Source organism: Phasianus colchicus, chromosome 2 (assembly GCF_987193195.1).
Source record: "Phasianus colchicus chromosome 2, bPhaCol1.hap1.1, whole genome shotgun sequence".
Lineage (NCBI taxonomy): Eukaryota > Metazoa > Chordata > Aves > Galliformes > Phasianidae > Phasianus > Phasianus colchicus.
This window is the reverse complement of record NC_143437.1, coordinates 7,793,369-7,816,222: the sequence shown is the minus strand read 5'-3', so window position 1 is coordinate 7,816,222 and position 22,854 is coordinate 7,793,369. Positions and strand designations below refer to the sequence as shown.

The following is a 22,854-nucleotide window of genomic DNA, read 5'->3' as shown; positions in this document are numbered from 1 at the left end:
GCGGTGGGCGGGGCTTAGGGGCGCCATCTCCGCTCCGATTGGTTGGCGGCGGGACGCTGACGGCTTCCGGCGTGCGCGCGCGGCAGGGCGGGCGGCAGGGCGGGCGCGCGGCCCGGCGGCGGCGTCGTGCGGTGACGGTGCGGCGGACGGAGGCGGAAGGATGGACACGCTGGGCAGGAAGGTGGTGGTGTGCGACAACGGCACCGGGGTGAGTCCCGCGAGGCGGCGGGAGGGAGAAGGGCGATTCCCCCGGGCCGGCTTCCTGCCGGCACGCCCGGTTTGCCCGCCGCGCCCTGTGCGGCCCAGCGGCGGGGCCTGCGCCGCGGCGAGGCGGCGGGGAATGAATGGGCCGCGGGCAGGGCGGGGGCGGCGCCGCCATCGCCGGGCGCTCCCAGCTCGGGGCTCGCTGCCGCCTCGCCGCCCTCGAGCGCACACGGCGGGAATGGGTCGTCCGCTCCGTAGCGTGGAGGCAGGAAGTGGCAGAGAGAGATAGCATCGCGGAGGCGGCGGACCATCGGGAGGGGCGGCGGTGTGTCCCGTGTGCCCCTCCCCCTCCCCCAAAAATAATTATAGACACGCATGTGTATTTATTTACTTATTTTTAAATAGAAAAAACCAAATGCTTAAAGCCAAGGATGGAATAGCCGAGACAAAGGATGGCGTTGTTAGGGATTCGGCCTCCTGAATTGCAGAGCGTGCTGTCAGCGCTGCAAGTGATGGGAGAGGGGATCTGACAGCGCTGCTCTGACGGTCCCGGTGCCTTCTATTGGTGAAAAGAAGGCTGCGGGGTGACCTCATTGCAGCCTTCAGTACCTAAAGGGAGCCTACAAACTGGAGGGGAACCGACTCTTTGAAAGGGTAGATAACTGCAGGACGAGGGGAAATGGTTTTAAGTTGAGGGAGGGAAGATTTAGGTTGGATGTCAGGGGGAAGTTCTTTACAGAGAGAGTGGTGAGGTGCTGGAACAGCTGCCCAGAGAGGTTGTGGATGCCCCGTCCCTGGAGGTGTTCAAGGCCAGGTTGGATGGGGCCCTGGGCAGCCTGGTGTAGTATTAAATGTGGAGGTTGGTGGCCCTGCATGTGACAGAGGGATTGGAGCTTCATGATCCTTGAGGTCCCTTCCAACCCTGGCCATTCTGTGATTCTCCTGTTTCCCTGTTCTAAGGACAATGAATAGGGCTGAGGGTCAGCTGGGCACTTCCTGCAGTACCATTTAGAAAAAGAAGGCATTTCCCCCCCCCCCTTTTTTTTTTCCCCTTTCAGTGCTTAATGCTCTACTTGTCAGGCTTGGCCCACAAGGCACATATCCCAGGAACCCTCTCCATCCTTCAGTGCTGCCCTTCTGGTGGCAGTGCAGCAGTGAGCTGTACGGTGCCTGGCTGGAGCTGGTGACACCAGCACTGCACTGCTGGATATAAGTAACAGGGTGAGGTGCCTTTATGCTGCTGTTAGGGGCCTGGAGGAGGGGCCAGCATCACTTCAGCTTCTGTTGGTTTATGTTGCGTTTGCCTCCAAGCAGAACAGTGCATGTCTGCAAGGTACCCTGCCTGCAGGGTCAGCTCTGTGCAAGGACAAGGTATCAGGACACAACTGTTAAATCAGTCAGCTTGAAATATTGAGGTCAATTTAGGGTAATTAAACCAGAAGAAAGTTTTGTTCTTGACATCAGAAAGTGTTTGAAACCTCAGCTGGGAATTGAATATGTCAAATTAGCCCTACTCTGTCAAAATGGTATTTTTCATGGTAACTATCTTCATGTGTGACAAAGAGGACCTGCTTTATGTCAAAAGGATTTCTGATATGCTGTGGTATGTCATAATTAATGCATGAAATTAAGTCTCTAGTCAGGTACCAGAAATATTATATAAAAATAGGGACTAGAAAACTCAGATGCTTTAACTTTAACTTCAAACTTGTCTGAAATTTACTGTAATTCTTGTGCTGAAATACAACCTTAATGTAGCTTGCTGCTTTGAGGAAGAGGTGACTAGAAGGAAGTTCTTGCAACATGTAGTGCAGAAAGAGGCAGGCAGTGGTATCTTGACAGCGAGAGTGATAGAGGTGGTTGTTCTGTTATAGGACAAGCAGAAAGTAACTGAGTGGCCTGTAACATTTCTCTAATAGTATTTAGGGTTTTTGTTTGAGAATTGCATCAACTGAAGGAATCAAACACAGCCCCCTGATAAGAATATGACTGTGTTCATTTTAAAGCCTGTCACGTGATGTCTGTGAGCTTCCTCATTCTTTAGTGTGAAAGAACACTTATAGGTTCAAGTTCTTGCTGCTTGATGACTCAGTAGGAAGTGAAAGAGTCCGTGCAAACCACAGTGCAATGGAGAAGAAACTATATATGGTAAAATGGTCGTGCAGGCAGGCAAAGCAAGTAGCTTCTCTTAAAGCATTTTGAATGTATAGCTGGCACTTGCAAAAATGACTGCTGGTGAACTTTGGCTTCCTTGCCAAGATGTGTATAAATACATCAAGTGTTGATTTTAATGTTTGAGCCATGGTGTGCACTGAGTGCTGTACTGAAATCATTTGCTAATTGTTCCAAGGGCTGCACAGAGGAGGGATGGCAGAGCAATAAGCACACTATACTTCAGTTTTAATAGAGGGCTTCACATGGGGGGTGGAAAGAACACCACGAGTATTTAATATTTGGCTCCAGAAGATGATAATATTCCAAACTAGCTTATAATGTTCAGTCAAATATTTTGAAAGATCTATTGTAAGAGAGGGATGAGCATCATATGTTTCTTCTTCAAAAAAATCCAAGACAGTTCAGGATTTGTTATGTGGATACGTGTTTGTTGCTAAGGTGCATTTATCTGTTATCAGCTATCTCTTGGTAGTTTGATCAAGTGTCCTTCTTCAGCCTTAGTACCTGACATTACATCATCTCCATCCTACCCACCAGCTGAGTGCTCACTATGGTGGGGGGGAAGATGCTACCCTGAGAACACTCAGCATCTCCCACCAAGGGATGCTGGGTACAGAGCTGCTTTCAGTACTCACTAATGATTAGGGAGGGAAGATGTAGGTTGGATGTCAGGGGGAAGTTCTTTACAGAGAGAGTGGTGAGGTGCTGCCCAGAGAGGTTGTGGATGCTCCATCCCTGGAGGTGTTCAAGGCCAGGTTGGATGGGGCCTGGGCAGCCTGGTATAGTATTAAATGTGGAGGTTGGTGACCCTGCATATGGCAGAGGGGTTGAAGATTCGTGATCCTTGAGGTTCCTTCCAACCCTGGCCATTCTGTGATTCTGTAATAATTCATGTGGCCTGGGAAAACAAAATGGATTTGAAGGGGAGAAAGAGTCGGAATGAAAATTTGCCCCTTCTGTTTGGTTAACCATGTAGAGCTGACCAGAGTTTGTAAAAATGTCACTCGTACAGATTCTTGGTTCTAACCTGAAAGAGAGAGCTGGAGTTAGTCTGCGCAAAATAAAATGAGTGAGATTGAGGGAGGAGACAGCGAATGGCTAAGCTATCAGATTTGTGAATTGCCAGTATCCTACTGTTGTGCAACATCCCAGCAAGGTGTGTCAAGGCCTTAGGGCTTAACATAGGGACAGGCTGAAAGTTACAATTACAGATGAGAGGGTAAGAATTCAGAGTAGTATCTTTGTAACTCAGCGTTTTCTAGTTCAGTTTTCTTGTATGCCAGAATGTTGCAGCAATAAACTTGTGTAGTGCTCTGCAAGCAGTCATTTGTTAAAAGGCAAAGCTTTTTAGGAATCTGTAGACTTTTATTTACACTCAGCTCAGTCCTTCAGAATGTCTCAAATGTTTCCTGTGGCGTAAAACATTTGGAAAGCCTTGTGGCATGTCCAGGTAGCGTGATCCAAACATGTGGCTCTTTGCTTTTCATAGCAGCTGTGCATTCTTGAATACACAGATAAGATCTGTGCAGCTCTCCTGTACTCTTTGTCCTAATGTCAGTAAGTAGTTGCCTTTACAGAGAACATAGATTGCAACAGAATTAGTGAAATGAATGTTATACGTGGTAATTCTGCTGGTATTCAGAACAGCTCTGCCTCTGTAGAGAGCAAATTCTGAGTCAGGGGAAGAAATGAGGGGCCCAAAAAGCTAAGAATTCCCTCTCCACTCCTATTAGCCCAAATTTAACTGGAATGTTTCTTGCACCTTTCCATAATTAGCTTGAAACATTCCTCACAGATGAATAATGTAGAGCAACAGAAAGTGGCTTTTCATGTTAGAGTTGCACGTCATCACAGACAGGATTTTTTTTTGTGCTCAGTTAGTCCTTAATGCTTTCTTAGCACATATGCTGTATCTTTGGAGCTAGCACTGTAAAACTTCCCTTTGTATGTATTTGAGGAACAGACACTTTCAGAATGTCCTGGTTGATGTGAGCTACCACTAGCCGGGACTTTACTTGTTTCCTGTATGTTTTGCTGCAAGCTCGTTGCTTTTTTTCCTTAAAATCTGTCCTAAAACATGTTAAACTCTTGATAAATCTATTTGAACTGTACAAAGCATCACAGAGAATCCCTTTTCCATAGCACTGTAACAGCCGAGTTCACAAAGGTTTTGTGTTTTCTGACATATCATTTGCTGATCCTTGCGTTAATTGGAAAGGCAAATTAATTGTGGTGCTTATGAGGTGATCCGTTACGAAATGGTAAGTTTGTTTGCTGGAGAACTGCTCATAGGGCAGCAGGAAATTCAGATTTGAACACTGCACTCTTTTATACCTCTCAGTGCACTTAGTCATTTTCGTACTGCTTCTTTGCAATCTCACCGTCTGTTTTAGAAAACATTCTGGAAGGTACTTTAATTCAGAGTTGTATATCTACCTATCTGAAATGTGTAAAAGTAATGTGAAAGCGTATATCTTGTAGGATTCATGCTCTTAAACCTGGTGTTTTATTCCTAAACAGATGATTATTAGTAAAAGAACGTAATAAGTGCTCTAATAAAATCATTTCTTCTTTTCAGTTTGTGAAATGTGGCTATGCAGGCTCAAATTTTCCAGAGCACATATTTCCAGCTTTGGTTGGAAGACCTATTATAAGATCAACTGCTAAAGTGGGAAACATTGAAATCAAGGTAATTCTTTTCATTATTCTTTTCTCACAGATAAATAATATTTAGGGCATCCTTCGACATATGCAGTGTTTGCAAATGCTTGTTTCTGTATTCTTCTTTATGCCATTTCTGTATCTCTTGATTAATTTCCATGCTGGATTTTTACCTTGTCATGTACTACAAAGAAATCAAGAGGGTGGTCTAAAGCTCCACAGAGGCCTTCTGCTACAACTGAGGAGACAGTAGATAGAGCTCAAGCAGTTGCAGGCAAAAGGGGACTTGAAATGCAGATATGTAAGTGCCGTCAACGTTAGAAGGCAGAAATTGAACAGCAATGGTTGATATTTATCACCGAGCTGTACTTTAAGATTATGAGACAATGCTGAAGAGCTTCTGAAAATTCGAGGTCTTTTTGCTTTCTGATCACAGTTTATCATCTGTGACATTGCATGAGATGTTTAAGCTTGGTTGTGTTCGCATTTCATTGTTTCTGTTGGTTTTGTTTTCATTTTATTGTGGATAGATGTGTGATACTGGACCATCAGTTAGAGAGTGAGAGGCTGCATTTGAACTGCTGCTTGGCACGTTATTCTGGGTGTGGGGTGTTGGGGGGAACCACTGATCCCAAATTTTCTTCAGAAGTCTTGTGGGGTCTATCATTTCTCACTTTCTTTTGTAGTTACAGAGCAATGCTTCAGTTGTTAGTAATTGCTTCTGCAGTTGCAGCTCCAGTAAATGTCTTGGCCCTGCTGTGGTCACAGCCTCTTGTCTTGCTTCTAGCCACACATTCTCACCTTGTGCTGGCCCTAATGTGCTACAGTAGTGTATTGAGCCACTTTAGAAGCAGATCCAGCTGAAAAAGTGGAATTTCTTTGTCAGGTAAATTTTGACCGCCTCTTAACACAATTGTGAAAGCTACTTTGAGGGCAAGGCAGAAGCAGGAACTTGAGAGAGAAGCAGAAGTGCATGCAGAACTGTAGAAACCCTCATTTCAGCTAGTGAAGGGCAAGTAGAACCTCACATGTACAGGCTTTCAACGTTGCTTTCCTTATTGCTTCTGAGTAGTAGTGTAGTAAAAGGGGAAAATACACACATCTGTGCAGCCTTGTTCCTTATTTTCAGACTCCTAGGAGTGACAAGGAGAACTTAATTTATCTGACTAATATTGCCCATGAGAGGGAAGTGGAACTTAGATGGTCTTGACAATCCCTTCCAACCCAAGCCATTCTGTGATCCTATGATTCTATGACTTCTGCTGCTGCCTGTAAGAAGTCAGTACTGTCAGCAGGAGGCAGTACTAGGAAGTCAAGAGGATGAAAGATATCACACCTTCCCAAGCTGCTTTTTTTTTTTAATATTGCAATGTTCCTTACTATGTGTCAGCCATGACAATCTGCTTGAAAGGATGAAGACCTTTCTCCTTCACAATAGCTGGGAGGGTGTTGGTTGATTTACTACTGTTATTCTTAAGTAGAGAGAAAGCATCTTTCTCTGGCAGGACTTGGGCAGAGGCTTTTCTTTGGGTGTCTGCTTTAACTTAGTGTAAAAATTTCTTCAAGCAAGTCCTGGTGAAGTAGTAAAGTTTTATGAAAGTTATAAAGTGATTAACAAGTCATAAAGGCCAAGAAAAAATTCTCTGGCATGAAATCATATTGATGAAGTCGTATTTTCTTTCCAACTGATCTGATATAGCCTGTCCTGCCAGTTCTGGTGTGATGATTATCTGATAACTTAGTTTAATATCCTTCCAGATATCAGTGTTGAATTAGAAGGATAGGAAGTACAAGCAAGTAATTGTTATGAGAGAGATGCAAAAGACCCCCAAAATTATAATTTTGTTTTTATTGCCCCTCTTATGCCAAAGCGTGGATTGTATGTGTCTATTTTAGAGAGTGTAAATTGTGTCCTGATTTTTTCCTAGCTGTTTTAGAACATCTGCCTATAATAGCTTCCTACTTTAAGAAAATGTTGTAGCAAGAAATCTATGCCACAGATGCTTTGAATATCCCTGTGGGATAATACAGTGGGTTGACTTGTTAGGTATGTGTGCCATTTTCCTTTGTGAGATGCTTGCAGATTTCTTAACTGGAATGTATTTCAGCAGCTGAGTTTTATGCCAAAACTTAATTCTATCCATTCACTACAGGTTCTTATGTTGTAAGTTTAAAACTGGGTAAGGGAAGTGGCCAGAAGATTATCAGTTTAATTTTTGAAAAATATTCAGACAAGCTGTCATTCCTGTGCAGTTCTGAAACTCGAAGTTGATCAGAACAGTGGTTATCATCATCTACTGAGTTACCAATGTGAAGTTGCTTTGTCCGTGTTTTCTTTCTGGCTCTCATTTCACAGTAAGGTGAATTAATTCCCTTCTTTTTTTTTTTTTTTTTTTTTGCTTACTGCCATAAAAGCATTTAAGCACAATGGAACAGATAGCCACGAGAAAGCTAGGAGAAGAATGTGGTCACCCTCCTTATGCATCTGCTGCTGGCTCTGAAATGATTGTGGAACTACAGTAGTTGGGGGTGCATCATTTTCTTGTACCCGCAGTCCCCAGTTCAGGACATAAACACAAAATTCAGGTATCACTGGTATTATTTTGCTTCAAGTTGCAGCCTCAGAAGTTGGAAACCAGATGTGTAGATACCACTTTGCAGTCTTTACTGATTCGCTGATCTTTGAAGCAAGTCTGGGAGTGAGTAACCTTAGGAAGGCAGGATCATTGTGTATCTTTGACCAATTAAGACAGGATTTTAGGGCATTTGAGACTCGGGGAGCTGTTGAGCCATAGTCCATGTCTTACAGTTGTACTCAGTTTCTGCTAAAGGCAGCGTGGTGCTGGACTGTCTCTGGGTTTGCAGTGAGGAAGGGGGCTGAGCTTTGACCAGTCTTTTTGGTACTGCCTGTCCTAAGGCAGCCGCCACAAATTGTGAACGCTTTTCCTCTGACACAATTGACACAATAGGTAGATTTCCCTTCATAGTGCTGATAGTTACCTTTATGGCTTTTGATAATTTACATGTAGATTTAATTGAAGGAGGAAGAATCTCACCGGTCATGAAAATGACCTTAGTATAATTTCAGATAGCATTTGTTTGTGTACGCTTCAGGATGCTTCCCAGCTGCTTTAATTCTCCTGTCTTCCCACATCCATAGTTTGCTATTGCGAAGAACTTTGGTTCCATGATATCTGAACAATTAAGTCTCCTTATAGATGAATACTTTTATGTTATTGTTTTGAATTCTTGAGTATTTAAGGCAGAATACTTAAAACAATCTAAAGATAGCATTAGCCAGAGCTAGCTGTAGTCGAACCCTTTCGGCAGAGTCTCTTCTAGTTCAGATGAGCACGTTGCTCAGGGTAAAATTCCAGTGTTATAGAATAGTTATGCACAGAATCCTACTAGAAAGGGACAGATTTTGTTTGCAACATGAGGTGCACAAACATGACCTGCCAGTGATTTGTTGCAGTAGCTTTAAATAGAGACATTTAAGCTAAAATCCCAAGGATGTTAGCTTGGCCCTAACTATACTAACCTGGATATTTTCCAGCTGTGCGTGCATCTCTTTTCAGCTTATTTCTACTGTGTACTTAAAATAATTGGAGGATTTTGTTCAGGCTTTTTCTGACTTTCTTGCTTCTACCTTTTCTTCACCTTTCTTGACCGGTTGAAGTAGAATAACAAAAAAATGGTAAGTGGGGTGCCTCATGCTGCTTGTTTAGTGTTTATGCTTGATGGAACCTAGAGCTCTTCTGCTGTTTTTTGCTATTCATTGTTCTGTCTTGCCTTACATTTTGCCTTGGAATACATACTTACTTTGGATGTTTTTCATTACTTTGGTTTACTACCAACTAACTGACGAGAATATTTTGTGTATTGTGTTTAAGTGTGAGATAACCTGTGGTTTTGCAAGGTGCAAGAATAACACTCTAAGACCAACGTGAGCTCAGTGTCTCCAACAGTGGAAATTACTTTACATAATATTACAGACCAAGGTAAAAAAAAGTTTCAATTTCCAGTTAGACAAATATTATTGAGTCCCAGAGTGATGGAAACATTGAATGTCACGACAGCGACGCTGTATGCGCTGCCCTCCTTCACCCAGCGTGCATGTTTGTTTGTTTGTGTGCCCTGGAGAACAATGAATGGTTCTGCCCTTCAGCTTTGTTTTGTTAACAGGACGCGGAAGTTTGGTGTGACTTGATTGTGTGTTTGAATACTGGCTTTTCCTGGGCCATGTCCTGTCCAGGAATACAAAGCCTCCAAGAGCAGCACACAATGAAACACCGCTGATTCCTCTCACCACTGGGGTTTCTGATGGCATAATGTGGTGTTTGGGGGGGAGTTGTTGTAGTATGCTTCCATGGTATGCTTCCACTGAAGTACCTTTGATTTAAAAAGGTAGAGCTTTGACTTCTGTCTTCTGTACAGTCAGGGTAATGGAGGTGTGATCTACTGCACAAGGGAAAGCAAATGGAGCGCTTTGTCAGGGAGAAGAGCTGGGAGAGGAACAGAATATTTTGAACTGTTTTCAATAAACTTCCTTTTTTTGCTGGCAGCTCTTTAGGTTGCTTCTGAAATGGGCTTTTATGGACTTGATGCTGCATTTCTCTGTGCGTGTCGTTTTTTTATACCCCTTGCATTCAGTAGTAAATGGAATAACCTGCACTTTAAAAGTTTTCTGCACCATGGAAACAGCTGGCATGTTTTTGTGTGGAGCAGACAGTTTTCTGCAGTGAAATGGAGGTTATGTAGAGTGAAAGCAATGCTGTAAGCAGTGCTCTAGAAGCATGTTCTTAGAGGCTAGATGTGAGCAGATCAGTTAAGGCTTCTTTAGGAAAATGAGAGATACAGCAGGGAACAAACACAATGTTGTATTGTGCATACTTCCTCTGGGAAGTACGTGGGAAAGGAGAAGATAGAGTGCTACTAATTTGAATGTGCAATGTTTGCATAACTGCTTAACTACCTTTAAGAAACAGATTGCTTAATTAATGGGAAATGACTGTACAAACTGCATCCGTTGGTTGTGTTTGTGTAAGAATGCATTGCCATGGTTTTTGACTTGGGACTTTCAGCATGGAACAGACCAGGGTATGTTTTACATTTAGGTGTCTCTCCACATCCTGCTGGTATAGGCAACGTGTAAACCACTGTTTCTTTTAATGTATAGAGTGGAACTTCTAATCACTTATTTGCTATTGCTGCTGTTCTGCTTGCTCATGGACCACTCAGTATTCCTTTTCTGGCATCATGCAGCGTGCAGGGAAAATACTCTGCAGTTCATCTACTATCCTTACATGCTGTTCTGCATCTCAGCCTTTTGAAATTTGATGACAAAATTTTGGAGGTGTCAGTGGAGAAACATCTGCACTTACAAAAGTCTTTGCAGTATCTAGCTTTAATGGAGCTTGTTGGTATGTTTGGGGTTAACTGGAAAATGGAATTAAAGTTCATTTTGGAGAAGGTTTGGGATGGATAACAGCCCAATTTAAATACTACATGGAATATATTCTACTTGTCTCCTAAGTTCCTGAAAGCAATTCTGAAATTGTTTAAAAACGCAGATAGATGTGGGCTAGCACAGCTTGCTGTTGTTGTTTGAGGATTTTGTTCTTCAGAAGACTTTGCTACAACTGACATACTTCTACATTAACATTTTACAGGATCTCATGGTTGGAGATGAAGCAAGTGAATTACGTTCAATGCTGGAAGTTAATTATCCAATGGAGAATGGCATCGTTCGGAACTGGGATGATATGAAGCACCTCTGGGATTACACATTTGGACCAGAGAAACTTAATATTGACACAAAAAATTGTAAAATACTGCTTACAGAGCCTCCCATGAACCCAACTAAAAACAGAGAGAAGATCGTGGAGGTATGTCTCTCTAGTAGGAACTAAGATGTGCTGTTGTTGAAGTATGGATAAAAAACTTGAATTTTCTTGGAATATACAGAAGCTGCCTGAGGCAAGGCAGTTCTCCTACCTTCTGAGCAAAATGTGTCATCAGCCATGGTTATAAAAGCTGCTGTGGTCAAATTCAAACATTCCAAAAGTTATAAGCAGACTGGGTGTCTCAAGCCACGTCACCACCACCAAAACAGTCAGAAATGCGTATTTTTCTTCAGGTATCTAAGATATTTTGATTACCAGGATTTGGATGAATGTTAATTAATTTAAATGACTTGAACTTCTGTAAGCCAGTAGTGTTTCTGAAGAGACTGAGGCTTGAACAAGATGATGCTTACCAGATGGAGCAGTGTTGTTGGAAGTTGCTGAGACAGAGGTGTGATGACAACCAATTCACTGATCTTTGATTAACGCTAGGGATTGTCAATGAAAGCCTTTTTAGAAAGAAAGCTGGGTTCTTGGATCCTGAGCTGCTCTGGACAACCTAAGCTACCTTTGAATTCAGTTGGTTAGAGGAATAAGAACTTACTTTTATCGTGACCTACTAATTTTCCTTTAAAACCATTAGTTGTCACAGCTATAGTAATGCTTTCTGCAATGTGACCGTGGGTGTTTTTGCAGTAATCTTTTTTTCTTGAGTGCCCTGCTAAATAAATCCAAGGTCGAAAAATTTAAGGATTAATCAAACTGTACAATTTTTTTGTGTTTTTAAATTGAAAATTTTCTAGCATTTATAGACATCAGTGGCTCATTATTTAAGTGTTGTGTAACTCAACATTAGCAGTGTTATCTGTAGTGTATCAGCCAGCTGTGGTGTGGTGGACATAGTGACCTATTCTGGGTTGCCTCCATGTTGTAGGAATGGCTGAACTTCCTGTTGAGACTGCTTTGCTCTTCAGCTGTCTACAGTGGTGTACTTGTTTCTGTTTTCCTGCTAAGTGCAGCAGGCTGGGTTTTAGTTATTCTGGTACTGAGTAATTTTATCCCATAAACTGAGAAGCCTCCTATAGCTTCTGAAATCTGAGGAAACATTTGTATTGCCCCATGTGCTTTTTAAAACCACTCCAGAGACTGTAGATACTTAACCACAATTCAGAGGATTAAGGAGAACCAGAATCCATTTTCATAAACTCAAACTTGAGCTGAACAGGAGTTTGCTGTTTCTATTAATATTCTTAATGGATCATAGCATTACGAGGACTAGGAATATTTAATTTTTTAACTGCAACCTATTTACACTTGTCTATCTTCCATTTTTGACGCATACTCTTCTTTTTCAGGGAGACTAGACCAGAATGAAGCAGGGAATCTAATTAACATTTTCCTAAAGCCTGTAGTAGATGTCTCTATATTTTGTGATACATTGCAGTAATAGTATTTCAAAGAAAAAGTTTAGTCACTTGGACCATATCAAGTTGGTAGATAATTACTTGTGCTGTACTTCATTCTACTTCCATTGATTCTCTTTCCTCACCTCATTTCTCCATCAAACACAGCTACACAGAAATAGCAGTTCACATGACGTGTACATTGTAACATAGATACTTTTAAAGTCCTGTTTCTTTTGTAGCATGCACAAGACACAGATTGCTATTCAATTTAAGGTAATGTTTGCTGCTTGTCTCCAGTTGCTTGCTGCATTCTCATTCTGAAATACCCTTAGGAGCAGCTTGACTTTCATGGTGTGTCATGTAGCATTAGAGATACACTCTAACACAGTTATTTCTCCCAGTTCCAGTCTAGTTTTCTTTGTCTCTTCATCCCAATTCTTTGTTCTTCCTCCCTAGACCCAATTAGAACATCACCAGCTAATCCAAAAGCAGCTGTCACTAGAAGGAAAATCTTTTTGGGAGAATATTCTGCTCTGTGTTTACATCTTAGGTTTTTTAACATGTTCATCCTGTGATGAGGCGTTTTTGTAGTCAAAGAGAACAGACCTAGATGGCTTGAAAGAAAGAATTGCAAACCCCAGATCTCTGCATATGAGCTTCAGTAGGTTTTTGCAGTACAGATGGGGAGTTGTAAAAACCCAAAGCAAGGCATTTGCATGGCAAGGTGCTTTGCAGTCACTCCCTCTACGTTCCTCTAACTTCTGTCATACTGTATGCTCACTGCAGATGTTCCTAGAAAGGGAGCATCTGTCTTCCCAGGGATTTTGCTATGCACTCAATATAGCTATGAAATAATTAACTTGACTTTGCAAGGATCAGGATTTTGATATGGAACAGCCATTTTAAAAATGTGTTCTTCTAACAGAGGAGGGTCTTTAAATAGTTCAGAATTTTGAAATTGTCAGGCATCAGCATTTCTTTTCCTTCAAGATATTTAAGATCTTTAAGATATCTTTTACTTGAACTGTGGGAGTGCTTAGGATTTAATCAGTTTCTAATCCTGGAAGTGGCAGAAGTGCTCGGGAGGGAAGAGCAAAAACAGAACTTCTTGCTGGAATGATCAGAGTTCATCATTTTTTCATAGTAAAGCATTTGGAGGAGGAAGCTGCTGTGCATTACTTGTTTACTTGGGCTTCTTCGTGTTTATAGAGAGGACAAGATACTATAAACTGGACATCCTTTAATTTCTTCACTGCAACTAGTTTCAGTGCTTATGGGAGCCTAGTCTATGAGACAGGCAATTACCTTTCATGTTTCAATAAGAGCTGTTCTGCAAACCTGCATTGTTGTTTTTCACACAGGGTGGTGTCTCATTGGAACAGGTTGCCCAAGGAGGCTGTGGATGCCCCATCCCTGGAGGCATTCAAGGCCAGGCTGGATGTGGCTCTGGGCAGCCCTGTCTGGTGGTTGGCGACCCTGCACATAGCAGGGGGGTTGAAATGAGATGATCATTGTGGTCCTTTTCAACCCAGGCCATGCTATGATTCTGTACTCTGATTGTTCTGTAAGTAGTAACAGAGTTGTTGTAGATGTAGTCCTTCCACTGTAGTGAGGTTTGCACTGAAGCTAACTCTAGAAGTTTGTCATCTGTTGCAGTTCAAAGAAAGGAAGAAGGCCAAAATGCAGGGAACAGTCTGTGACACTGCACTGATTCTAGACCAATATGAGTAGGTGTTTGTTTGCTCTGTCTTTGACAATCTCCAGTTGTGTAAGACTGGTGACCCTGATACGAAGAAAAAAAATCTGAACCTCATTAGAATTAGAACATACAGCTATAACAAATGTTTATTTCCCAAGTCACATTTAAATAATGAAGTAATTGGCTGGCCTGCAAGTACGTGCCTCCCACTCAATTGGCACTTTAGAAAATAGCTTGGTAAAATGGCAGGAATTGGCATACAGGTTTCTTGAAAGTATTCACTTTTTGTTGCTGAGTGGATGTGAAATGTTTGAAGTCCTTGAGATGACTCGTCTCACATGAATGGACAGGTAAGGTATAAAACTGACAGTGCTAATCACTGCCATAAAGCAATAAAGCAAGTGGATTTTTAATGTTTGCATACAATATTTGTGATGAAATTTCTTGGAAAGTGTTTTTGATCAGTGAAAGTACAGAATTACATAAGGACTGTTTTCAGACATTTATGACACTTCCTTTAAGGATGGGCCTTACTTGGATATTAATTTTTGCCTTCATCTTACAGGTTATGTTTGAGACATACCAGTTTTCTGGAGTGTACGTAGCCATTCAGGCTGTCCTTACTTTGTATGCTCAAGGTAGGCAAAGATAACTTAAAATATGTTTAATTTATGTGTTGCTAGGGCAGAACTCTAATATAGTATTAATGAGACTTGGGTCTATTTCACTACTGCTGTCAGCAAGCTCAATTCTGTTTTAAAGGTTTGCTTTACATTTTTGGGGGTTATGGATAGTTATCTTTGTGTGCACGTTAAGCAGCCCTACGTGTAAAACCCAGTTTATCAAAACTCATTGTTTCAAGGTGCAGTTCATTTTAGCCTTCAGCATCTTTCCAGGCCTGAATGACATGCTTTTGGTTTTCTGAAAGATTTATCACCACGAATGAATTTCAAGCAGCTGATTAGGTGACTTTGCACTGTTCTCAGTTCAGGAACATGTTGATTCTTCTGTTGTATATAAAAAAGAATAAATAACTGCCAGCTTAAGAAGAAAATTACAGATTCACTGAATTCAATAGAAGTTCTGCCATCCATCAATGATCTGGGATATTCAAGCACATGGGTTCTAATAACATGACTTCTTACATCTGTTTACTGGTGGCTTGGTGTACTTAACCATTGTGTGGCAGGAAATTAAAATTATCCTTACTTGTTAACATGTCATCATACCTTCTGTGCCCAAGAGCAAAAGTTCAAGGGAAGGACTGCTGTGCAAGTCACTAAAAGCAGCTGAACCCAAACCACTCTTGCAGGCCTGGCTTTTAGTTTTAGATCACTCTTTCTTTTTTTTCCTTTATCACTGTTTTTTGTTTGGTTCATTACAAGTCTATCTGTCTGAAAAGTACACAGTCTTACATTTACAATTACAGCAGAATTTATTTTACTGTGTAGTGCTCAATTACTCTGAACAACAAAACATAAAACAACTTGGAGCAGTCTGCTGTTGAAGAGCAGGTATTTTCTTCCCTATGAAAGCATTAATTGGTACTTGAGAAGAAAGCATCATGAACAGATCCTAACAGTAATTCTAACAAGAGAAACATGAATACCTCTACATTTCTTTATACTGGAGCAATTAATATCATGTTGCACATAGATAGCTGGATCTGCTGAGGAATTTATAACCCAACAAACATTTAATGATCTTAGTTATTCTCTTTAATTAGAGAGCTATTTAAGATGTCAAAACACTGGAAAAAATGGCAAATGGTAGAGGTTTAAGCACCTAGGCAAGAGGAAGGATAATCCATTTTTAACATGTGTATATACAAGCATTTTCACTGTGAAAATCTTATGTTTAAAATCTAGGTGAATGGAAATAACTCAATTTTAAGTTTTGCTTCCTTTTCCCAAAAGGATGATGACCATCACAGTGTTCTTTTAGGATACCAATGAGGTTATGATTACAATGATAAAACTGTTCTGCTCTATTTATGGAGGTGCTAATAACAGTTGTACTTCCTCTCCTGTTCCATTCTTTTAGGTCTGTTGACTGGTGTTGTTGTGGACTCTGGAGATGGTGTAACTCATATTTGCCCAGTTTATGAAGGTTTCTCTCTCCCTCATCTCACCAGACGGTTAGATATTGCTGGGAGGGATATCACCAGGTACCTCATTAAGGTGAGCTGGAAAGAGTCTTTAAGGCTGAGGCTGATGGCAATGGCACACTGATTCAAGTTAAAATCCCTTGGTAGAAAGAAACTTTATTGTTTGTATGATAATTACATAAAGAACACCAGTATTCTTTGTACTGCTTCAGCATCTCTGTGTTACGTTTCCTCATCTGATAGCATTGATATTATTGAGACTTCACTCACTTTCCTCGTAGCAGTCTAAGAAGGGAAGAGACTTCATTCTGTATTTGGAAGAAGTTTTTGACTGTGCACACTGGAGGCAAGGAGTTCTGTGCTGTTTCTCACATTTATTGCTAATCTAATCTGTTCACTGTAGCTCCTCTTACTGCGAGGGTATGCTTTCAACCACTCTGCTGATTTCGAGACTGTTCGCATGATCAAGGAGAAGCTGTGCTATGTGGGATACAACATTGAGCAGGAGCAGAAACTGGCATTAGAGACCACAGTACTAGTTGAATCGTACACGGTGAGTGTTTTGAGACAGATTTTCTTGACCTAAATGTATTAGGTCTAAAATCAGGTAGCATTTAGCTTTGATTTCTTGTAAGTTTTTCTTGGCGGTAGCTCTGTACTTCCCAGACATAAAAGTCTGTAGAATCACATTACTTGGTTCTGGGAAAACTTGAAAAGCTGATTTTGGGGATATCTTTAAAGCTTTGTACTGACTTTTGTAACTGTAGATGCTTGAAATTTGAATATTACAGCACAAAGACTTGTAGAGAAAGTGTACTTATTCTAGCGTGTCAGGTTGTTTCAGCTTCATCTCTCTAGCTGTGATAAATCCGAGACTGGTAACTGGTAAGAAGGGAGGTAAGCTTGCTCTTAGGAGACTTGATGTAATAGCACATGAGAGGAAAGGAGTTTCAGAATAGCATTTTTCTTGCTACAAGTTCATCTTTAAAATCAAGATTAAGAGCTGTATTGCAAGGCAGCATTTGTTACTTCAGTATCAGTGTATCTGGTCCTTGATCTCTTTAAGTAAATCACGAAGGGATTGAAGAATCTTCTTTCAGTAGTACTGACTTCTTGCAGTGGTGACAATAAGCAACAATTTCCTGTTTTAAAACACTAACTAACAATGTAAGTCATTTCCTCCTGTTTTCTGTATCTAAGTGGCTAAAAGCAGCCTGCTGAATGGCTTTTTCTTCACTAGCTCCCAGATGGCAGGATTATCAAAGTTGGTGGAGAACGGTTTGAGGCACCAGAGGCACTTTTCCAGCCTCACTTAATCAATGTGGAGGGGGTTGGTGTGGCTGAACTGCTGTTCAACACCATCCAGGCTGCTGACATTGATACCAGGTAAGAGCACGCTTACTCCTGCACTCTGACAGTGAATTGTGACACAGGGACTGCTTTCCAAGAATATAATATCTTTTTGCTTTAGTCACCACTGTGTGCACAGCTGTGTGAAGATATATACTGGAACTAGGGGTCAGTCTCAGATGATTCTTTGAAGCTTTATGTGTTATCTGAAAACATTACTATTTTGTATGAATAGGCAAGGATTAAATCTTGGAATCGGGGGGTTTCTTTTGTGTTCCTTCCTTTTTAATTGCTGCTTTCTGGGACGTCTGGAGAAGTGTGAGCAAGTGTGCCAAACTTGGGCAAAGGTTGTTCTTGTGTTTGTGTGATGGCAGTTTTGTAGATCTGTATTTACTTCCCTGTATGTACAGGTACCTATTTGTCCTATCAGAAACTAAAAAGATTGTTCTCTTGGTTAGGTCGGAATTCTATAAGCACATTGTGTTGTCTGGAGGGTCCACTATGTACCCTGGGCTGCCTTCACGACTGGAGCGAGAACTTAAACAGCTCTACCTGGAACGAGTTCTGAAAGGAGATGTGGAAAAACTCTCAGTAAGTTCTGAGTCACTGCTGTATCTGTGTGAGGCAGAGGTTTCTTCTGAATCCCCACTAGAGGGAACCAAGTAGTCAGAAATGACAAGTTAAGGATCACCCGCCACACAGCTTGAAAAGCTTGGTGCATCCCGGTTCTTCACGGTCTTGTGCTGGTTTTTGCATATGTATGCAATAAAGCTGCCTTCTGGTCATGCTAATAGAAAGTCATTTCTGAAGTCTTGGGTTAGTTTGAGCATAAAATGTGCAGTTAAATGTTAGCGTACAACTCTAATATAGAATGAAGGATGCTAGTGAGTTTTTGTGCTTTAGAAAGTCATCACTGAGCAAAAATTATTTCTATCTTTGAAAGCCTGGGCTCATGCTATGCATTGTAGATGAAATGCTCAAAATTTTAAGGCTGGAGTTCACACGTCTTCAAGTGGAATAATTTTCCTTGCTCACCTGCAGACAAAAGCCAAACAGATGATGGAGGTAGCATTGCCTTTTATCTAGTAACAATGCTATGTGCTTTTCAAAAGGGAGATATTTATAGAAGAAATTTCTCAGAGTGAAGTTTCTAACGTTGAACTGAATTGAACTTCCTCAGCTTTGAATACAGTATTCTCTGAAGATCTCTTACAGCTATTTAGAATGACTCAGTTGCACAGAATAGAATCACACGTACCTTTGACTGTGCTCATTTTTGCTCTTGCAGTTGGAGCTTGAGCATCAAATAATTATTAAGAATATTCATTAGATAAGCTGGCCTAGGTTGTATAAATTTAGAATCTGTTCCATCTGTCCTCCTCAAATTTGATATAATTGTAAAACATTTTGTGATCTGGTAAACTCCTGATAATTTTAGCCATCAAAGCTTAGCAAGTATTTAACTCTTCTTCCGTGTTCATAAAATGCAAAAATACGATCTTTCATTTTCTGTTCTGACTTCTGGGCTTTTTGTGGATACATGGAAGGTATAATTTTGGGGACGTGTCAATAGCCCTCTCTCATTTCCAGTGCAAAGTAGTTATTTTACTTTGGTTGTGCGAGCTGGAAGCTCACACAAAGTGCCCTGTGCTAGCATTGCATTTTGGTTGCATTTCTCACACTAAGCAACTTGTGCTTTCTACTAAAACAATGAAACAATTCTGTTTGAGATGGCTTTGTTTTGAGAATCCTTATAGCAGTTTTGTTGTATTTTGTTTTTTCCTTAGAAATTTAAGATCCGAATTGAAGACCCACCTCGCCGAAAGCACATGGTGTTTTTGGGCGGCGCAGTGCTAGCAGACATCATGAAAGACAAAGACAACTTCTGGATGACCCGACAAGAATACCAAGAAAAGGGAGTGCGTGTGCTGGAGAAGCTTGGTGTGACTGTTCGATAAATCCCAAAGCTTGTTCCCATCACGTCTAAAGCTTTTTTTCTTTCATTGCCAATCTCTGAACTCACTCAGCTACATGCTATGGAAAGGCCTGTCTGTGGCCTTTGACCCAAAGGTCAGATTTTGTTCTGGTTTCTTGGGGTAGCTTTTGTTAAATGTTTCTTAATGTGGCTAAATTTGACTATTAAATTTGACCACTTCCCCGCAAACAAAACAGAGCAAGAGCAGCCTGTCTACTTCATTGTTCCTTCCCAGTAGGCAATTGGGTAATTCTGGTAGGCTTTTTCTTCTGGGTTTATTGCTGTAGTACTGCTGGCTTTTTTCTCTAGTTCACCAAGGGTTGTGTGCCTTTTTTAGCATAAGAAAACCTTTAAATGGGAGCTTTTGCTATTGGGTCATTGTGGTGGTTATCTTTGCATCTTTTTGCCTCTCTCTACATTAAGACTTTTTTTTTTTTTCTTTCCTGCAATAAGGAATTTTGATTAAGCATAGTTAGAAACTAGTTTAACTAGCTGGAATGGCTTTAACACACTGTGTCGATGTAACGTGGTTCTGTATGCCCTGCTGCCTAAAACTGGTTTCTGAGGCCATTTATCAGAATCCTTAGAGGTGGTGGGGCTTCCATCCTGTATTTCTCGAAGTGGGCATGTACACAGTTGCCACAAACCAGGGAACACCGGATATTCTGGCAAAAGTAAATTTGTGGCCTTAGATGTCTTTTTTTTTTATTTTGGAGGGAGGAGACAGGTTTGAGCTGTGTTGCTTTTCTGTTAAGGGACAGCTGGAGGTCAGTCTGACCAAAAATGCCTCTTTTTGTAGCTACATTTTGGTACCTTGTTATCTCAGCATAGGGAGCAAGAATGTTACGTTAGCTGTTCTGTAACTGTTGAGAAACTTAGATGTGCTGAGAGAGGAGCCTCTGAACTTCTAAAGAGATTTAATACTTTCAGAAATGCTTGTGAAAACTGTAATTAAAGATATTAAAACTCCCCAAACTAAGTTTTAAAATGTTTTAAGTGCTTGTATGTACATCAGAAGCACTTGTATTAAACTTTACAAGTATATTAACCTAGTGCCAAGTAGTTATTGCAAATGAATATTTCAATGCCCAGTGTTTATTGCAGCAAGCAGATGTTTATAAACAACCACTGGCAGTAGGTTATAAAGAATGACCTGTGTTTGTTCTAGTTAAAAATAGCATTGGAAGAGGAGATGTTGGTTGGTAAATATCCGCAACTCATTTTGACCAGTCTTGATTTTTTTTGATACTTTAGGTGAAGGAAGTGAAAAACAATTGACAAAAATGCTGTTTCCAGAAAGTACATTAAAGCTGAGTTGTACTGAAAACTAGAAGTTGTCACTAGTAATTATCAGCCATCTTCTCCGAGTAGAGTTGCCTGTATTTTCTTTCCCGCTAGCAGACTGGTAACTGTCAGCACAATAAAATCTGCCTTACACAAAGCCTAGCAAAAACTGCTCGCATGTGGATGCCAGTTAGATTTAGTTCTACTTTGCTTTTCGTGGAAATATTATCTCACTTCTTACTTAGTTTTCCAAGCCTACCATAACATTTAAACGTGAGGAGGTTAAGATGTGCTTTTGATTTCCAAACCTTGGAATGTACGAGATGTGCTTTCATATACTTGCCATTTGTCTACATCTTTACATTAATAATTGACCCCGGGAACGGGGAAGTATTAAACTCCCTTGGATTCTTAAAAGTTGCTTTCTTTCTAAATCAAGCAGACAGCTTCCTTTTGGCCAAGAGAGCCAAACAGGCAGAGACCGTGTCTGCATTTCTTAAACAGGACAGATGCTATAGTATTGCTAGTAATGACCATTTAATTATAGGTGGGTGGGGTTTTTTGCAGCTATATTTACTCTTAACTTGAACAATATGAATTTACAGGCATGCCGGTCATGCCTCAGTGCATGCACTTATGCAGTTACTAGATTTTTGGGGACATGAATGTAAGGGGTATTCTGAATTCCTCTAGTCTTCTGAACATTTAATATACAAGATTTAAAAATGCTGTGCGCTTGCTTTAGAGCTATGGTTTCTCATGTGACTGTCTCTGGGCTTTCTGGACAGCTTTGAGAATCGTGTAAATAAACCAAAGAATGACTTAAAAACCTTTTTTGAATGACAATCTGCCACATGATCAATTGTACAAATCCAGACCTTGACCTGAACCCCTTTTCTAAACCACATTCTCCCCTCTTCATTGGCTTTGGTTAGGTATGTGCCTGTCTTGAATAAAGCTTTTGGAATTTGGCCCTTTCATGAGAGAACTTCACAGCACCATTAGAAATAAATGTCAGTTGATTATGCAGTATCTTAGGATTTCATGGAAACCATTTATTTATTTGGGGGGGGGGGGGAAGGGAAAGAAAGAAAAAGCATATTAAATTACAGCTATCCTGAATTCAGAAGAATGAGTACGATGTCCACAGATTGAACGGGGCGTTCCAGTTGTGCTCAGTGTGGTTCTCTATGTGTTAGCACACACGAGTGTGTGTTTGTTCTCTTGTTCTCTCAGCTGACAGCTTCACTATTGAAGCACTATATGAAAGTAACCTGGTTTTAATGTTGTTTTTTTTTTTAAAGACCAAATAACTTTGGTTATATTTGCAACATGCTTCGGCTCCTATAAAATTAGACTAGAAGATGCTGCATCAGTTGTAAGTTTTTTGGGACTATCCCATTTTTAATGTTAAGCTGCTTCAAACCCCTCCCCCAGTGTTCTAGGATGTTAACCTATGTAACACAAATGGCTTTTTTATACAGCTCTGAACAGCATGTTAACACGCAGCACTGGTTGAGACCATGAATGGAAATAAACATCTATTTAAATTGACAGGTCTTTTCAATATAAAAATAAAATCAGATTTTTTTCAAAGTAGATGACGTTTGCTTTGTTTCCTTTGGGAAATCACAGTTTTGTCAGGTTTTTTTCTAACGTAACTTTCATCATGAAACTATCACAAGCTGCTTAAGCTGAGGAAATCTGATGTGACAGAATAGCACGTTCCCTATTGATTGCTGTCACAGAGTGAAAAAAGCACCCCATCTCTAATCCCTAGCCAAGATTTACTTCCTTCCATCCTAGTTTGTTTAAATTAATATATATATCTGTATATATATGTGTATGTACATATATATATATTTATATTAATTTAATATGTAGCCTTGGAGAGGAATCTTGCCTAGTTCAAGCTCTGTGCTTGATTGATTTCAGTGACCCTGGTTATGTGTGGTAGCCACATAATGGCATTCTGTTGTGGAAAAAATTCATTTATCTAGCTTTCTAGCAAGCTCATTCAGCTTCTTCATCCTAGCACATTGTAGGTGCTGTTCTGTATGGATATTCCCCAGGCATTATGTCTCCAGCAGACAATGATTTTGGGTTTCTTACAGTAACCCAAAGTGTAGTTTGGCTCTGGATGAATC

General features: G+C 40.7%; 1 protein-coding gene across 1 annotated transcript; it reads left to right on the top strand.

Moving 5' to 3' along the window:
• Positions 1-74: 74 nt before the first annotated feature.
• On the top strand, positions 75-22,306 carry ACTR2 (actin related protein 2). Its single transcript, XM_031599453.2, has 9 exons — positions 75-208; positions 4,958-5,068; positions 10,713-10,928; positions 14,557-14,629; positions 16,035-16,171; positions 16,502-16,651; positions 17,339-17,484; positions 17,907-18,039; positions 19,236-22,306. The coding sequence occupies exons 1-9, from the start codon at positions 161-163 to the stop codon at positions 19,404-19,406; spliced, it is 1,185 nt and encodes a 394-aa protein (XP_031455313.1). The 5' UTR covers positions 75-160; the 3' UTR covers positions 19,407-22,306.
• The last annotated feature ends 548 nt before the right edge of the window (positions 22,307-22,854 follow it).

Excerpts from the sequence above, each read along its gene's own strand:
- ACTR2 (XM_031599453.2), top strand. The coding sequence starts at position 161 with ATGGACACGCTGGGCAGGAAGGTGGTGGTGTGCGACAACGGCACCGGG. Across the intron at positions 5,069-10,712 it reads TGGGAAACATTGAAATCAAG|GATCTCATGGTTGGAGATGA; the intron begins GTAATTCTTTTC and ends AACATTTTACAG. Across the intron at positions 17,485-17,906 it reads GCTGCTGACATTGATACCAG|GTCGGAATTCTATAAGCACA; the intron begins GTAAGAGCACGC and ends TCTCTTGGTTAG.